The sequence below is a fragment of the Clarias gariepinus genome, chromosome 2, assembly GCF_024256425.1.
Source record: "Clarias gariepinus isolate MV-2021 ecotype Netherlands chromosome 2, CGAR_prim_01v2, whole genome shotgun sequence".
Lineage (NCBI taxonomy): Eukaryota > Metazoa > Chordata > Actinopteri > Siluriformes > Clariidae > Clarias > Clarias gariepinus.
The window spans coordinates 5,450,842-5,468,820 of NC_071101.1; the positions used below are offsets into that span (position 1 = coordinate 5,450,842).

Sequence of the window (17,979 nt, forward strand, 5' to 3'; positions counted from 1 at the left end):
ACTTCTAAGGCATGGTTCGAGAAACAAACTTAGAAAAGTAATCAACTTACGTAAGATATATCTTAAGAATCTTCTTAGCGCACTAAGAGTGTGCGTTATCGGGAAAACTTGTCACTCACCCACACAGGCAGCAACTCGTAAGATAAACACATACAGGAGGGTCATGATCTCCAAAGACTTTTGTGGATTCTCTGAAACAAACGCATGGAAATGAGACACTTTTTGTCCATGTCTGGAATGTATGTATGTGGACATATTGTAACGGCATGCATCTGTGATGGGCGTGCGCTTAAATCTACTATCGATCCCGCTGCACCTTCACGCCCCTGCCACCAAAAAGGAAAAGGCTGCGAGGAGGAAAGCGTTAAGGCCCCAGATCCCAGCCGGGAAAGCCGCCCAGCTGATGGAGCCGTCAGCCCACAGAGATCTGGGAGGGGCCAGGCCGACCATGGACAGCGGGAGAAGCGGCGTCATGAGGGAGCGTGCAGGAACGCTGCCTCCGTGTGCTCTGTTCTGCCACTCCGCCGACCGCCACCTATTGCCAGCTGTGTGCCCACATGCCAGCATGTTACTGCCTACAAAACCTGCAGTTCATTCCTTCTCCTTTCTTTCTGTCCTCACTCCTTTAACCCTTTTTCCCCATTTATCCTAAATAAAGTATTCCTTTTCCCATAAGACCTCGCCTCGTGTCCGTGCTTCATGGTGCCACCCGTGCAACATGGGTCAAAACCGTTACAATTTATATATAAAATCATGGTCACTTTTATAGTGTTAGCTAGCTGTTAGTGGTAGCTTCTGTTTTCCTAAAATGTGAGTGGTATAGGGAACAAATAAACAACGGATTTTTACTTCACTGGAAGTGTGATAATGATAAATTTCCCATCAGGCATTGCGCCTCGCTAGAGCGCAAAACAAAGGAGCATAAAAAGAAATTGACATACAGTATATATTGTCAATATTATTGAGGATTAAACAATTCTTGTAAATTAATCAAGTAGTTTATTTACGAGTTATTCAGTAGAATGCTCTATAGCAGCAGCAACAGGTAACCTGAGGTGATTATGTTACCATGGTACAGAGGACATGAAGTCTGCGGTGTTTCAAATGGTGGAATTTTGTTGAGGGAAGTTCCCTTAACCTACAATACCTGAACAGGGAGCAGCGAGTAGGGAGCACCCTGTGAAGAACACTTCAGAATGGAATGCATCCCCACCAGAGGTATTCCACAGTGTGCTTCAAAGCATGCTTCCTACTTCCAGTTCCCTGTGGAGTTATTGTTGGTTAAGGGATCTTACAGTTTACTAGCCTAAAGAATTGTAAGGATTTATTGATTAAATATATTTGAATTAAAATATTACATTGTTTACAGATTCTTATTGTGTCATAGTAATATTACGTCATCCTGTATAATAATAATAAATGGTGCACGAGAATAAAGTCAGGTCTCGTAGCCGTGTTATTGTCACTGTCCACTTTGCTAGTTAAACTAAGAGAAAATCCAGAGCCTGAATTCCTTCTCACCACTTTTAGCCTGGCATATTTATTTATATTACACCAACAACAAGAGAAAATCCACATTGAAGTGACGACTTTGTGTGAGAAACTGTGTGAGTACTGGCAATGATGGCCTTGATACTTTAACTTATAGTTCATTGATTTACATTTACATTTAGGCATTTGGCAGACCTTATCCAGAGTGACTTACAAAAAGTCCTTAAAAAGTTTACATCATTAGATACATACTTACACTGGGTTAACTAGGTTAATAACTAAGTGCCATTAGTCCAACACAACTGGGAAGAGTTGTTTCTTTTTTTTTTTTTTGGGGGGGGTAGTCCAAGTACTGGAGAAACAGATGCATCTTGAGTCGTCGTTTAAAGATAGTCAAAGTCTCTGCTGTACAGACATCTAGAGGAAGTTCGTTCCACCACCTAGGTGCCAGAACAGGAATGAGCCTGGATGAATGCCACCCTCGATCCCTGAGAGATGGTGGGATGAGACGAGCAGTGTTGGACGATCGGAGGAAACGTGGTGCAGTGCCTGGTGTTATTTTTGGTGTGCTATTTTTAGCTTTGTTGTCAAGCATCAGCATTTTGAATTTGATGCGGGCAGCTACAGGAAGCCAGTGCAGGAAGCGGAGGAGTGGTTTCGTGTGGGAGATCTTGGAAAGGTTAAAAACAAGACGTGCTGCTGCATTGTGGATCAGTTGCAGAGGACGAATCGTGGACAGAGGCAGGCCTGCCAGGAGTGAGTTGCAGTAGTCCAGTCTTGAAAAAACAGGGGACTGAACAAGGTCCTGAGTAGCCTGTGAAAAAAGAAATGGGCGAATTCTTCTGATATTGTAAAAAAGAAATCTACAAGAGCGAGTAAGGTTAGCGATGTGTGGGGAAAATGACAGATGATTGTCCACGGTTACCCCAAGATTGCGGGCGGTGGCTGAAGGAGTGATTTGGTTGTTGTCCATGGATATTACAAGGTCTTGACATGGGGATGAGTCACAAGGGATAAACAACAGTTCAGTTTTACTGAGATTGAGCTTCAGCTGATGAGCAGCCATCCAGAATAAGATGTCACATACACAATCCTCTCACTGAGTAACTTCATTATTTTTAGTTAAAGAATATACTTTATGATGTTTCTCTGGTGCTAAGCCGGACATGTGTTGGACGGGCAAACAGTGAAGTGAAACTTAAAAAGAAGCAGTTGGTTTTCGATCTCTCCTGCTGGTGGTAAAAAATCCACAATTCTCTTTTCATTAAATATATTAAAGTATTTATTAAAGGAGTTTATTACAAACGGAGACTTGGTTATGTAACAATTCTTGGAAATTTCAGTCCTTAAACTACTGAACACTTACTGTCACAATCCTTCACAGTAAAATACCTGCATCAGCCGAGTCCAAGACCATCTTCATGGCCATCGAGTGGAACCAGACAAGTCCACAGAGCCAAGGGGTCAGGATCACTGGAAACACTGGAGTGCAGAGTTCAGAGAGAGAGAGAGAGAGAGAGAGAGAGAGAGCAGCGCATTTCAGTGTACTTACAGTCATACAGTATAATGGATAAGGTCAATGTATATTTTGCAGTGTGTCTGAAATTACATGTTCCACACATAAGTGCCTGTGTTAAAATAAATCCTACCATTTTGCAGAGGGGCCGAGACCTTTCCCTCCAAACCTCTCTTTAAGAACTCTCTTTAGGAACTTTAAGCTGATCGGGACATGAGCACTGTTCCAGGTAAATCTTGTATGTGTGACTTCAGCTTGTTGTCTTTAGACAAGCAGGAAAGAGGAGCCACTGCTAACAGCTAACTAATATTGGGAGAGAGTAAATGAAAAATAAAAAGAATTGATTTTTTTATTTAATTTATTTATTGTTGAACCATATGTGAAAGAATGGACAATAAGTTTAATATTCAAAGCTAAAAGTGTTGATGAGTTCAGTAATATAATACAGTAGATATTAGAATATTAAAGTGCATTTATAGATTACAACAAATTCACACAATTTATAGTCCTAATACATACTTATGCTTATTAATTTAAACTTGATTAAAAGTGAAAACAAAACGCACACAACAGAAATTGCAGTCAGGCATGGAGAGAGCTGTAGGACAGAGACATTCTTCAGAAAAAGGAAAACACTCGTATGTGAAGCAGTCTCTGGGAGAGAGAAAGTCTATGCAAGCTAAAAGCAAATAACTAATCCCTCCTACTAGTCACAATAATATTAATGAAGAGTTATTACAATGTAGTGTAATCAGGAGTCGTACATTACATAAAAAATGTAACATATTATCCATTTGATGTTCCAGTGCAGCTTACTTAACCTGAAGGTGTAAATGTAGTGTGTATCTCGTGTGTAACTGAGAAAGTCTAAAAAAAATGTAAGTCGCTCTAGATAAGAGCGTCTGCCAAATGCCTAAATGTAAATGTAAATGAGTACTGTCGGCAAGACACGATTACTAAGAGTTTTTGAGCATGCTAGGGGGCCGGATGATTGAAATAAAAATAATTTAAAAAATAATTCTTATAAGTACAATAGGGCCTTCACACGCTATGACATCAGCACTATTAAAACATCTAAAACTTATCAGAGCAATGGCGAGGACATCATAGTCAGGTCATCATCGTGTGATGTCATAGTGCTTGGACCCTAAAAATGTCAGCAGTGTGTAGATTATGTTTCCTCTAAAGATGTTGGTAGCATCGTTGGTGCTGTCGTGTTGCCGTGTCAGTTCATTTCTTTGGACTCCTCTGTGTTTTTAGTCTGGAAATAGGCAGATTTTTTCTTCTTCAGAAGCCACACTCCGAGACCAAGTAACACCAGGCCCGGCAAAATGATGAGGATCCACAAGTAATGAAGGTTCTTTACACCGTTATCTGCAGAGACAGAAATAAATTGCTGTAAATAGTTCACTCTCAATGACATGACATTAGAAATGTTATTATAGATTTAAAACAGTCATTATGAAGTCTATTCTTCTTACTTTCATTGTTTTTATATTTTCATATTTCTCTCTTTCAAAAATTATATTTTATTTATTAAATATTATTCATGTGTAGAGTTTCAGCGTAGAACTACTTTTTCATATCGGTCATTAATATTTTTTCATATGTGTTGTCACTCACATAATCACATGACTGTGTGTGATGTTTCCATCAGTGAGCTGAACAACACAACACACACTTAAATAAGGTTTAATATTCACCTGAGGAATCTGGACTCTCTTCAGTTCGGTCTTTAGAGGAAAAATAAATTAATATCACTTTTTTAAAAAATGTCTTACTTTATTAACAATAACAATATATTTTTCTTTTGATGTGATATTTCAATAAGGTTTGATATTCACCCACCTGACGAATCTGTTCTCTCTTTAATTCTCTCTTCAGTTCGGTCTTTATAGAAAAAAGAAGATAAAATAAATGATATTAAATATCTGTGTTCTGATTGTGTGTGTGATTTTTACACATTATTTATTCTCACAAGTGATTTCTGTTTAAACACACAGTTCATTTACTCCTGTTAATTTATTCACTAGTTCATTTACTCCTGTTAATTTATTCACTAGTTAATTTACTCCTGTTAATTTATTCACTAGTTAATTTACTCCTGTTAATTTATTCACTAGTTCATTTACTCCTGTTAATTTATTCACTAGTTCATTTACTCCTGTTAATTTATTCACTAGTTTATTTACTCCTGTTAATTTATTCACTAGTTCATTTACTCCTGTTGGACGCAGCAAAAATATCTAATAATTGGGTGAACACAGGAATTTGAGAGACTTCGTAAAGGACCAGATTGTGACACTTTGACTATTAGGAGGAGGTCAGTGAGTGTGTGCTGAAAACAGTATTGACATTTGGGACAGGTGTGTGTGTGTGTGTGTGTGTGTGTGTGTGTGTATTCTCTCTACTCAATCTAACACAGACAAGGAAATCTTACCAGTTCTCTGTGTAAAACACTAAACTGTGCAGCACAGTCTCACATCAACATTAAATAATCTGTTCAGTTTAATAACATTCCAGTCATTATAAACTCTGTGTACTGATACTGTGTGTGTGTGTGTGTGTGTGTGTGTGTGTGTGTGTGTGTCAGACTCTCTATCTGAGACTAATACACTTACTGTAGACTGAGAGATGAACTTCCTGGACAAAGACAAATTTCTTTGGGTGTTCCAACAGCATGGAGCTTCTGTACTCAGCTTCATCAGTAACTCTGACGTTCTTCAACACCAGGGAACAGTTTCCTTTAAGCAGCTCGTCCTCAGGAACGTCCACACGACCCTCATATCCTTCAGCCTGAAGTGAATCTTTACCCTTTCGCTCAAACACAACCTCACGCTCAATAGTCCACACAACATGAGGTGTTTGGACAGAGAGATCTCTCCATTCACACGGCAGGACGACTGTGGAGCCCACAGGAGCTGAAATGACGGGAAAACCGTTTTAGGAAATGATCATATTTATATCCTATATAATAAAATCTATATTTATCTTTTAAACCAGTGTTGTAGTATAGTGTTGTAATAAGGCTCGACTCAATAACGATGTGTCCTAATGACAAATGGTTTGGCTCTTTAACTAGGCCACAAAAATTTGGTTGATTCTCAGGAAATTATAATTTTTTTTACATTTGCAATTCATTCAAATGTAATAATGTTTTTTACATTCAAAATTAATTCATCATCACCAAAGAAGTGGGTGGTATGGAGGCTCGGAACAATGTTTGAATTTCCGGTTCTGTATTTGGATTTGCAGAGGGAGTCACATGGGATTCCAATGAGTTAGTTACTGTTCGTATTAGTGAAGGTGAGGAAGTATATTCCAGGAAATATTAATTGCTTCTGTTTTAAGATCCGAAATATTGGCCACAGATTTCCTGCTTCAATTTTCTTTGGCGGTTGTAAACCATCACCCGCATTTATCTGACGCTGCAATATTCAGACATTATTTGGACAGTAATGAATATGTCACAGCCTTAACAACGCATGCGATAGAAGCCCTTTAAAAAAAGGCTAATAGCAATCAGGGAGATTGAAGTGGCAAGTGTGTTTACACTGAGAATCATCTGTCATGTACTATGTGTGTGTGTGTGTGTGTGTGTGTGTCTCATACTGTAGGTGTGTGTGCAAATTTCATATACATTTGTTTGAGCGATTAGTTGTATACATGTATGTACTGTATGAGTGTTTCATATACGCGTGTGTGTGTATGGAGTGTTTCATGTTTGCATGTATGAGTTTGATTTAAGCTCTATAAGACACTTCATATTTTATTAAAGTTAGAGTCATTAGAGTTGTTATGAGGAAACCTGGGTCATGACTCAGTGGTTAAGGCGTCTGATACTGACCTTATTTCTAACTCTGTTATCTGATACGCTGAGACTTTTATAATTCGTCGGTGTTTTACACTGTATGATTGACTTACCTGTGACTGAGAGTTGAGCTGCATTGATGGAATCTGTGGGGGAAAAAAATCACAATCTACATGATTTGTAGAAACATACATATACAGTGCATTGCAAAAGTATTCATAGCCCTTAAACTTTTCCATATTTTGTCACATAATAACCACAAAATTAGATTTTATTGGAAAGACAATGATAAATGTCACAACCATAAAACATAAACCATTAAACATATTTAATAAATAAAACTTTATAAACTGTGGTGTGCATTTGTATTCAGCCCCCTTTACTCTGATACCCCGAACTAAAATCCAGTGGAACCTTCAGAAGTCACCTGATTAGTAAATAAAGTCCACCTGTGTGTAAATAATCTCAGTATAAATACAGCTGTTCTGTGAAGCCCTCAAAGGTTTGTTAGAGAACATTAGTGAAGAAACAGCATCATAAAGCCCAAGGAACACACCAGGGTGGGAAAGTGTTCAATCCGTCCATCATCTGAAAATAGGAAGAGTACGGCACAACTGTAAACCTACCAAGACATGGCCGTCCACCTAAACGGACAGGTGGGGCTAGGAGAGCATTAATCAGAGTAGCAGCCTAGAGAACAATGGTAACTCTGGAGGAGCTGCAGAGATCCAAAGCTCAGGTGGAACAATCTGTCCACAGGACAAATATTAGTCGTGACCTCCACAAATCTGGCCTTTATGGAAGAGCAGCAAGAAGAAAGTAAAAGAAAGTAAAAGAAAGCCATAAAAAAAACCATTTCAAATTCAAATTCAAATTTTATTTGTCACATACACAAACATACACAGTACGAAATGTAGTGAAATGCATTATACGACTGCCATTGACCCTAGAAGAGAATTAAAGTTTACAAATAAGAAATAAATATGAATAAAAGAAATACTATAGAAATTAAATAAAAAATTAAATTAAACTAGGAAAAATAGAACTAAAAATAAAAATAGAAATATGATGTGCAAAAATAGAAATCTACTGTACAAATTGAAATATACTGTACTGTGTGTGCAAATATGCATAGAAGAAAGTGACTTTGTGCAGAGGTTATTAAAGAGTCTTTGTGCACTGGTCCAGGATGTAAACGTAAAACTGTAAAATGTAGTGTAGTTGTGAAGGTAGGTGTGCAAAGTTATTAAAGTGTCATTGTGCAATGGTCCAGGATGAAAAAGTACGACATGTAGTGTATATATGAAGGAAGGTGAGCATGTAATCGTCCATAGCGTTCATGGATGTAAGAAGATTGATAGATTTGATCAATTATGAAAAAGATGAAAAGATTGTTAGTTCTGCATAGTGGTGTGGTTGTGGTTGAGAGACCTTATCGCCTGCGGGAAAAAGCTCCTCCTCAGTCTCTCTGTGTTGGCCTTCAAGGAGCGGAATCGCTTCCCAGACCGCAACAGAGTAAACAGTCCGTTATTGGGGTGGCTGAGGTCCTTCACGATCTTCCTGGCCTTGGTCAAGCACCGCTTGCTGTAGATTGAGTGCAGGTCAGGGAGCTCGATGCGGATGATGCGCTCAGCTGATCGCACCACCCTCTGTAGAGCTCGTCTGTCCTGCATGGTGCTGTTCCCGAACCAGGTCGTGATATTTCCCGTCAGGATGCTCTCTATGGTGCAGGAGTAGAAATTCCTGAGCACCTTGGAGGGCAGTCTAAAGTCTCTCAAGCGTCTAAGGTGGTAGAGACGCTGCCGGGCCTTTTTTACCACGGTGTTGATGTGACAGGACCATGCCAGGTCCTGCGTGATGTGAACACCGAGGTATCTGAAGCTGTCCACTCTCTCCACTGGGCTCCTGTTGATGACTGGGGTCTGGTAGTTCCTCACCTGCTTTGTACTAAAGTCCACTATCAGCTCCTTTGTCTTACTGACGTTCAGGAGGAGATTGTTTCTCTGGCACCAGTTCTCCAGATTTCCAACCTCCTCTAGGTAGGCCGTCTCATCGTTGTTCGTGATCAGGCCCACCACAACAGTGTCGTCAGCGAACTTGATGATGGTGGTTGAGCTGGTAGTGGCCACGCAGTCGTGGGTGTACAGAGAGTACAGCAGGGGGCTCAGAACACAACCCTGGGGGGCTCCAGTGCTGAGAGTGAGGGAGGCTGAGACATGTCCGCCCATTCTTACTGCCTGTGGTCTGCCAGTCAGAAAATTGGAGATCCACTGACACATTGATGAGCTGAGTCCCAGGTGCTCCAGCTTGGTGGTAAGTGTGGAGGGAATTATGGTATTAAATGCAGAACTGTAGTCGATGAAGAGCATTTTCACATAATTTCCCCTCCGAGTGTCCAGGTGAGTGAGAGATGTATGGAGGAGATGAGAGATTGCATCATCCGTGGAACGGTTTGTACGATAAGCGAACTGTAGTGGGTCTAGTGTGTCTGGTAGTGAAGAGATGATGAAGTCTCTGACCAGGCGTTCAAAGCACTTCATCACTACTGAAGTGAGGGCTACAGGGCGATAATCATTGAGGGAAGCAGGATGAGGTTTCTTTGGGACAGGAACAATAATGGACTCTTTAAAGCATGTGGGGATCACCGACTGAGATAAAGAGATGTTGAATATCTCAGTGAACACAGGTGCTAGCTGGTCTGCGCAGGCTCTGAGAATACGACCTGAGATGCCGTCTGGTCCTGCTGCTTTCCTGGTGTTCACTCTCTTGAAGGCTCTCCTCACGTCATGCTCGGTGATGATGAACGCGCTTCTGGTACTGGCAGTGACTTCCTGTCTGCAGCCGTGAGCGCCGCTAGCATTAGTATCGCTAGCGTCTTTAGCTGCAGCCTCGAAGCGAGCATAGAAAGTGTTCAGCTCATCTGCCAGAGATACGTCTGCGTTTATCATACCGGATGTTGGTGCTTTATAATCCGTTATTGTTCTTAATCCCTGCCACAGGCTCCTAGAGTCACTCTGTTGGAGTTGTGACTCTAGTTTTCTCCCGTAGCGCTGCTTCGCCTCTTTCACCGCCTTCCGGACGCTGTATGACGCAGCCTTGTATGGTTCCATGTCCCCCGACGCGAGTCCCGTGTTGTAGGCAGCGGTGCGAGATCTCAGAGCGTCGCGGATGGTTTTATCCACCCACGGCTTCTGGTTGGGAAACGTTTTAATAGTCTTTTTTTCTGCGGTATCGTCCGCTAGTTTCCCGATGAATCCCACAACCGCTTCCGTAAACACGCTGACGTCACCATCGGAGCTGTTTCTGAACATGTCCCAGTCTGCGTCATCGAGTGCGTCCTGTAACGCGGCCACCGATTGGTCCGTCCAGCACGCGACCTCCCTCTGAACCGGAACTTCCTGTTTCAGCCTTTGTTTGTATTTTGGCATGAGGAAGATGGCGGCGTGGTCGGATTTACCAAACGGTGGACAAGATTGTGCCTTGTAGCCGTCCTTGACTGTTGTATAGCAGTGGTCCAGTGTCCTTTCGCCCCTGGTGGGGCAGGTGATGTGCTGATAAAAGTTCGGCGCTGCGCGTTTGAGGTTGGCACTATTAAAGTCCCCCGCCACAATAAGCGCAGCGTCCCGGTGTTGTGTTTGTTGTTGTGTGAGTGCCTCATGCAGCTCGCATAAGGCAGTGTCCGTGTCCGCTTGTGGTGGAATATAAACGGCGCTGATTATGACCGATGTAAACTCCCGAGGAAGGTAAAAAGGACGACACATGATGGACAGTAGTTCCAGGTTGGGTGTGCAGGAGCGTGTGAGAGGAACAACGCTCGCGCTGTTGCACCAGCTGCTGTTCACCATTAAGCACACGCCGCCTCCCCTTGATTTCCCCGAGTCCCGCGTCCTGTCCATGCGGTGAACCGAGAAGAACTCGGCCGGCTGGATGGCGTGGTCCGGCACCGCTGGGTTCAGCCATGTCTCGGTGAAGCAGAGGAGATTGCAGTCCCGAATGTCTCTCTGGAACTTAACCCTGGCCCTGAGGTCATCGAGCTTGTTTTCCAGTGACTGGACGTTGGCGAGCAGGATGCTAGGCAGAGGTGTGCGGTGTGCACGGGCTCTCAGCCTGTTCCTGACGCCAGCTCGTTTCCCTCGGGGCCGCCGCTTCGCGTCGCGTCCTTTGTTGTCCCTCAGGATCTCACTCGGCCAGCTCGGATCCGGAGTTAAAAACGTCGAATTGTGAGTACATTGTATACCAATAGAAACAAGAGTGTCTCTATCATAACTAATGTACCCCATGGTGGTAATTTTGCCGGTTTTAAAACGCTGTAAACTAACTTAAAGAACAAAAACAAAGAAAAGGTGGTCGGAGCAGTCGTGACGGCAGCCGACCTCACCGGCGCCATCTTGGAACATTTGTAGTTTGTGGGGGGACATATGGATCATGTGGAAGAAGATGCTCTGGTCAGATAAGAACAAAACATTTTGGCCTGAATGCAAAACACTGTGTGTGGTAGAAAACTGTGAAACGTGGTGGCAGCATCATGTTGTGGGGGTGCATTTCTTTAGCAGAGACAGGGAAGCCGGTCAGAGTTGATGGGAAGATGGATAGAGTCAAATACAGGACAATCTTAGAAGAAAACCCGTTAGAGTCTGCAAAAGACTTGAAACTGGGGTGGAGCTTCACCTTCCAGCAGGACAGCGACCCTAAACACACAGCCAGAGCCACAATGGAATGGTTTAAATCAAAGAATCTTCATGTGTTGAAGGTCCAGACCTAAATCCAACTGAGAATCTGTGGCCAGACGTGAAAATTGCAGTTCATAGACGCTCTTCATCTAATCAAACTAATCTTACTAACTAAGGGCAAAAAGCAGCTGTAATTGCAGCAAAAGGTGATTCTACAAAGTATTGACTCAGGGGGTGAAAACAAATGTACTGAATTCAAGTCCACACTTATCGGATAGTTATTTGTTTAAAAAAAAAAGAAAAACATTTTCCTTCCACTTTTCCACCTTCTTTGTGTTGATCCATCACATAAAATCTCAATAAAATGCATTTATGTTTGTGGTAGTTCAAGGGGTATGAATACTTTTGTAAGGCAGTGTACATAAATAGATACAGTAGACAGACAGACAGACATACTGTACAGATACAATAGATAGATACGCATGTTGTAGTCAGTGTTAGGACACTTATAATTCTTACCCAGACATAAGATATACAGGACATACAGGAGGGTCGTGATGTCCATTAGACTGCTGTGGAGTTTGGATTTACTGAAACTAACAGATGGAAATGAGAAACAATGAGTCCATGTATGGAATATATAATCATCATTTATCATTGTGAAATTACACACACACACACACACACACACACACACACACTATATTGCCAAAAGTTTTCTCTAGTCAGCCTTTAAGTGCATATGAAATTTAGTAACATCCAATTCTTAATCCATAGGGTTTAATATGATGTTGGCCACGCCCCCTATGCAGCTATAACAGCTTAAACTCTTCTGTGAAGGCTTTTCACAAGGTTTAGGAGTGTGTTTATGGGACTTTTTGACTATTAATTAGTGCAGTGCATTTTGCAAAGGGTATGAATAATTTTGGACATGCCACTGTACATCATCCTGTACATCATCTTATTATCTTTTGGGAGACGCTCATGTAATTTCTAATGTGAGCTTAAATTACAATATGGGGTATAAATAATTTCGGGATTGACACACATTATATACACTACCGTTCAAAAGTTTGGGGTCACTTTTTGTTTAGTGATTTACACTCACCTAAAGGATTATTAGGAACACCTGTTCAATTTCTTATTGATGCAATTATCTAAACAACCAATCACATGGCAGTTGCTCCAATCCATTTAGGGGTGTGGTCCTGGTCAAGACAATCTCCTGAACTCCAAACTGAATGTCAGAATGGGAAAGAAAGGTGATTTAAGCAATTTTGAGCGTGGCATGGTTGTTGGTGCCAGACGGGCCGGTCTGAGTATTTCACAATCTGCTCAGTTACTGGGATTTTCACTCACAACCATTTCTAGGGTTTACAAAGAATGGTGTGAAAAGGGAAAAACATCCAGTATGCGGCAGTCCTGTGGGCGAAAATGCCTTGTTGATGCTAGAGGTCAGAGGAGAATGGGCCGACTGATTCAAGCTGATAGAAGAGCAACTTTGACTGAAATAACCACTCGTTACAACCGAGGTATGCAGCAAAGCATTTGTGAAGCCACAAGACGCACAACCTTGAGACGGATGGGCTACAACAGCAGAAGACCCCACCGGGTACCACTCATCTCCACTACAAACAGGAAAAAGAGGCTACAATTTGCACGAGCTCACCAAAATTGAATAGTTGAAGACTGGAAAAATGTTGCCTGGTCTGATGAGTCTCGATTTCTGTTGAGAAATGGTAAAGTCAGAATTTGGCGTAAACAGAATGAGAACATGGATCCATCATGCCTTGTTACCACTGTGCAGGCTGGTGGTGGTGGTGTAATGGTGTGGGGGATGTTTTCTTGGCACACTTTAGAACCCTTAGTGCCAATTGGGCATCGTTTAAATGCCACAGGCTACCTGAGCATTGTTTCTGACCATGTCCATCCCTTTATGACCACCATGTACCCATCCTCTGATGGCTACTTCCAGCAGGATAATGCACCATGTCACAAAGCTCGAATCATTTCAAATTGGTTTTTTGAACATGACAATGAGTTCACTGTACTAAAATGGCCCCCACAGTCACCAGATCTCAACGCAATAGAGCATCTTTGGGATGTGGTGGAACGGGAGCTTCGTGCCCTGGATGTGCATCACACAAATCTCCATCAACTGCAAGATGCCATCCTATCAATATGGGCCAACATTTCTAAAGAATGCTTTCAGCACCTTGTTGAATCAATGACACGTAGAATTAAGGCAGTCAAACACCGTATTAGTATGGTGTTCCTAATAATCCTTTAGTTGAGTGTATTTCCTACATTCTACAACAATACTGGGGATTTAAAAACTATAAAATAACACATATGGAATTAGGTAATTACGTAACAACAAAAACAACATTTAGTTGTTATTTTAAGACACAGAGGTCAGCCTTTCTGTAATAGTTTTTGCAAGGACAGTATTGTCAAGTGCATTTGCAAATTCCGTCAAGCACCATAATGAAACTGGCTCTTATGAAGGCCGTCCCAGGAGGGCGAGACCAAAACCTACCTCTGCCGCAGACGAGAAGTTCATTTAGAGTTATCAGCCTGAAAAATGACCAATTAACAGCACTTCAGATTAGAGGCGTTATGAAGTCTTTACAGAGCAGAAGTAGCAGAAACATCTCGATATCAACTGTTAAAAGGAGATTAATGCATTTTTTGGACGCCTTCAGCATTCCTTTACAATGTAGAAAGAAATTAAAATCAGAAACGATCATGAAGTTAGAATGTAACCCCAAACTTTTGAATGGTAGTGTATATAAGATATATATGATTTATATTGCGAATTTAAAGACATATACAGTGGTGTGAAAAACAATTTGCCCTCTTCCTGATTTCTTATTCTTCTGCATGTTTGTCACACAAAATGTTTCTGATCATCAAACACATTTAACTATTAGTCAAAGATAACACAAGTAAACACAAAATGCAGTTTTTAAATGATGGTTTTTATTATTTAGGGAGAAAAAAAATCCAAACCTACATGGCCCTGTGTGAAAAAGTAATTGCCCCCTGAACCTAATAACTGGTTGGGCCACCCTTAGTAGCAATAACTGCAATCAAGCGTTTGCGATAACTTGCAACGAGTCTTTTACAGCGCTCTGGAGGAATTTTGGCCCACTCATCTTTGCAGAATTGTTGTAATTCAGCTTTATTTGAGGGTTTTCTAGCATGAACCGCCTTTTTAAGGTCATGCCACAACATCTCAATAGGATTCAGGTCAGGACTTTGACTAGGCCACTCAAGTCTTCATTTTGTTTTTCTTCAGCCATTCAGAGGTGGATTTGCTGGTGTGTTTTGGGTCATTGTCCTGCTGCAGCACCCAAGATCGCTTTAGCTTGAGTTGACAAACAGATGGCCGGACATTCTCCTTCAGGATTTTTTGGGAGACAGTAGAATTCATGGTTCCATCTATCACAGAAAGCCTTCCAGGTCCTGAAGCAGCAAAATAACCCCAGACCATCACACTACCACCACCATATTTTACTGTTGGTATGATGTTCTTTTTCTGAAATGCTGTGTTACTTTTACGCCAGATGTAACGGAACACGCACCTTCCAAAAAGTTCAACTTTTGTCTTGTCTGTCCACAAGGTATTCTACCAAAAGTCTTCGTAATCATTGAGATGTTTTTTAGCAAAATTAAGACGAGGCTTAATGTTCTTTTTGGAAATCTGCCATGCAGGCCGTTTTTGCTCAGTCTTTGACCTTAATTGAGGCAAGTGAGGCCTGCAGTTCTTTCGATGTTGTCCTGGTGTCTTTTGTGGCCTCTCGGATGAGTTGTCTCTGCGCTCTTGGGGTAATTTTGGTCGGCCGGTCACTCCTGGGAAGGTTCACCACCGTTCCATGTTTTTGCCATTTGTGGATAATGGCTCTCACTGTGGTTCGCTGGAGTCCCAAAGCTTTAGAAATGGCTTTATAACCTTTACCAGACTGATAGATCTCAATTACTTTTGTTTTCATTTGTTCCTGAATTTCTTTGGATCTTGGCATGATGTCTAGCTGTTGAGGTGCTTTTGGTCTACTTCTCTGTGTCAGGTAGCTCCTATTTAAGTGATTTCTTGATTGAAACAGGTGTGGCAGTAATCAGGCCTGGGGGTGACTACAGAAATTGAACTCAGGTGTGATAAACCACAGTTAAGTTATTTTAATAACCTTAATAACGTAAACCTTCATTTAAAAAAAGGCATTTTGTGTTCAATTATGTTATCTTTGACTAATAGTTAACGGTTTTTGATGAGCAGAAACATTTAAGTGTGACAAACATGCAAAAGAATAAGAAATCAGGAAGGGGGCAAATAGTTTTTCACACCACTGTAATTATTATTTAAACACATTTAAGAAATTAATTCTCTCCTACCACAAAGGATGCTGTTCTGCCTGCCAGTGTGTAAATAGTTCATAGTGCAGCACCTGTAGGATCACAGAGGAGCAGCAACATTTTACCAACTTAAATGCAAATATAGAAATTCAAAAATTATTTAAAAACTCGATTCAGGAGTCAGTGTGGTGAAAGTGATACTGATTCATTTGTCTCCAACTCTACTAATCATAAACCCTCTCATGTAATTCTGTCTTTGAAATAATTATCTGCTCTTTAAAAGATCAGTGGATATACAGTATTTCCAGTATTAAGTGCCGATTGCACAGATTTTAGACTTATTTTTAACCGGTCTACACACACCCACACACACACACACACACACACACAGGCATACACAAGGTGAAATGGTTTAACTTAATCTTAACTCTAAATTAAGTGTAAACGCTTCAAAAGAAAAAAAGAAAAAAAAGAGAGAAAAGGTTAAGGGGTCACATTTAAAAAAAAGAATTAAAAGAGAAAAAAGACAATAATTAAGATATGTTGCTCTTATCGCTATACATTATGTACATTTATTATGTATTTGGCAAAAAAGGTGAGTATAACATGGTATATGTAACATATTACTAATATGTAAATATTATATGTATTAACACATATATAGTATTATATAGTACAGTACATATATATTATAAATATTATATTCGCACACTGGTCATGTTGCTCAATGAAACAGGAAGTCAGTTATTTTGGGTCGTTCGCAAAATGCAACCAAAGGATTTTGATCTACTCCTCCTAGGGGATTTATATGATCACCACTAAACCGGGGTGATGTGATCTAAAGACACTGAGGATGCAAACTTGTGGAGGGATTTTTCACGAGGTCAGCCATGATAATGCCTTAAACTTACGCTAAAAAATGGTTAATAACATTGTGTGGCATTATACTGAGTGACATTAACTGCTTTTTAGCACAAATTTGAGGCATTATTACGGCGGAGGGTCCCCGGGGTTCCACCCATGTGCAGATCCTGACGCCTGACCCTCCCACCCATCATATGTGGTTAACTGCCTGCTGCTGCTCCTTACGCTGCTACATTGTAACGCCTGTGATTCACTCAGTATAACAACGTAAATGTTGATAATAACGATTCCTGCAGATACACTGACTTTGGTACAACCCACCCGCCAAGCAAACAGAGGTTCGGTTTTATAAATATAGATAACACACGTACATGATATACACCACCTTTTACAATTAGCCTGCAAACAGTTTACAGATATACACAATAGAATGTGTAAATAACATACGAGGAGTGTTCAAGTCAAACCGGGTCAAAATTCTCCTGAATAAAGGCTTAAACCCAATTTTACACTACGGATCTAAACTCAGCTGATTGACAAGTTGATGTTGAGTTTTGAACGAGCAGAATAAACACGGTTATGTGTGTATCATTAACACTTTTACGCGGTGTTAGCTAGCTGTTAGCTGTTAGCTCCTGTTGTCCTAAGAATTCGCCAGCCATTACCTGTTTGTGTCGGTTTTCAACCAAAATATTTTCTTTTGTCTTCGATTTATTTAGTTGCATATTTACTTCAGTTATTTTTTTCGTAATGCCTATTTTTGGCTTTATTTCTGAAAACAAGCGGATCTGACTGGTACAGTATCCGCACCCTTTATGGAAACAATCCAATTGGACGGTAGTCCCCTGCGAAGTGTCCTGCACAGTCATAGTAAGTGCGATTCGAAACCGCAGAAAGCGGGAATGTCGTGGTGTAGGGAACAAGTGAACAACGGATCCACACTTCACCGGAAGTGGGAATGAAAAATCTCCCATCATGCCCTGCGCCTCACTGGAACCCTAAAATGGAGCTCAAAAAGTGATTGACATACGTATTATCCTCATTATCAAGGACAAAAATTAATATTGTAATTTGATCGAATAATAAATTTACGAGTTATACACGTGGGACGGGGAATTCGGCGCAGGAGAATTGCGCGCCCCCAGTGGGCCACTTGTGCTACTGTTCACCCACTAACAGAGAACGTGAGCTGGGTTTAGACCGTCCCATCTTTCGGGTACAATCGCGCACGCTATAGCTCCACCTCACTGACGGGGCGGTAGTGTGTATAACTC

General features: G+C 41.1%; 1 protein-coding gene across 1 annotated transcript; it reads right to left on the bottom strand.

Annotated features, from left to right (window-relative positions):
* Window positions 1-3,981: 3,981 nt before the first annotated feature.
* Window positions 3,982-17,441, bottom strand: LOC128545188 (uncharacterized). The gene is made up of 8 exons (XM_053515499.1): window positions 17,371-17,441; window positions 15,881-15,933; window positions 12,008-12,084; window positions 6,932-6,964; window positions 5,629-5,928; window positions 4,856-4,897; window positions 4,711-4,740; window positions 3,982-4,381 (listed from the first exon to the last, which is right to left on the bottom strand). Exons 1-8 carry the CDS (start codon window positions 17,428-17,430, stop codon window positions 4,233-4,235), a joined length of 744 nt encoding a protein of 247 aa, XP_053371474.1. The 5' UTR covers window positions 17,431-17,441; the 3' UTR covers window positions 3,982-4,232.
* Between the last annotated feature and the right edge of the window lie 538 nt (window positions 17,442-17,979).

What these genes read in the sequence shown, in the direction of transcription:
- LOC128545188 (XM_053515499.1), bottom strand. Translation starts at nt 17,430, where the DNA reads ATGCAACTAAATAAATCGAAGACAAAAGAAAATATTTTGGTTGAAAAC. An exon ending in GCAGAACAGCATCCTTTGTG is followed by an intron (nt 12,085 to 15,880) that starts GTAGGAGAGAAT and finishes TCCATCTGTTAG; the next exon opens with TTTCAGTAAATCCAAACTCC. An exon ending in AGAGAGAACAGATTCGTCAG is followed by an intron (nt 4,741 to 4,855) that starts GTGGGTGAATAT and finishes TTTCCTCTAAAG; the next exon opens with ACCGAACTGAAGAGAGTCCA.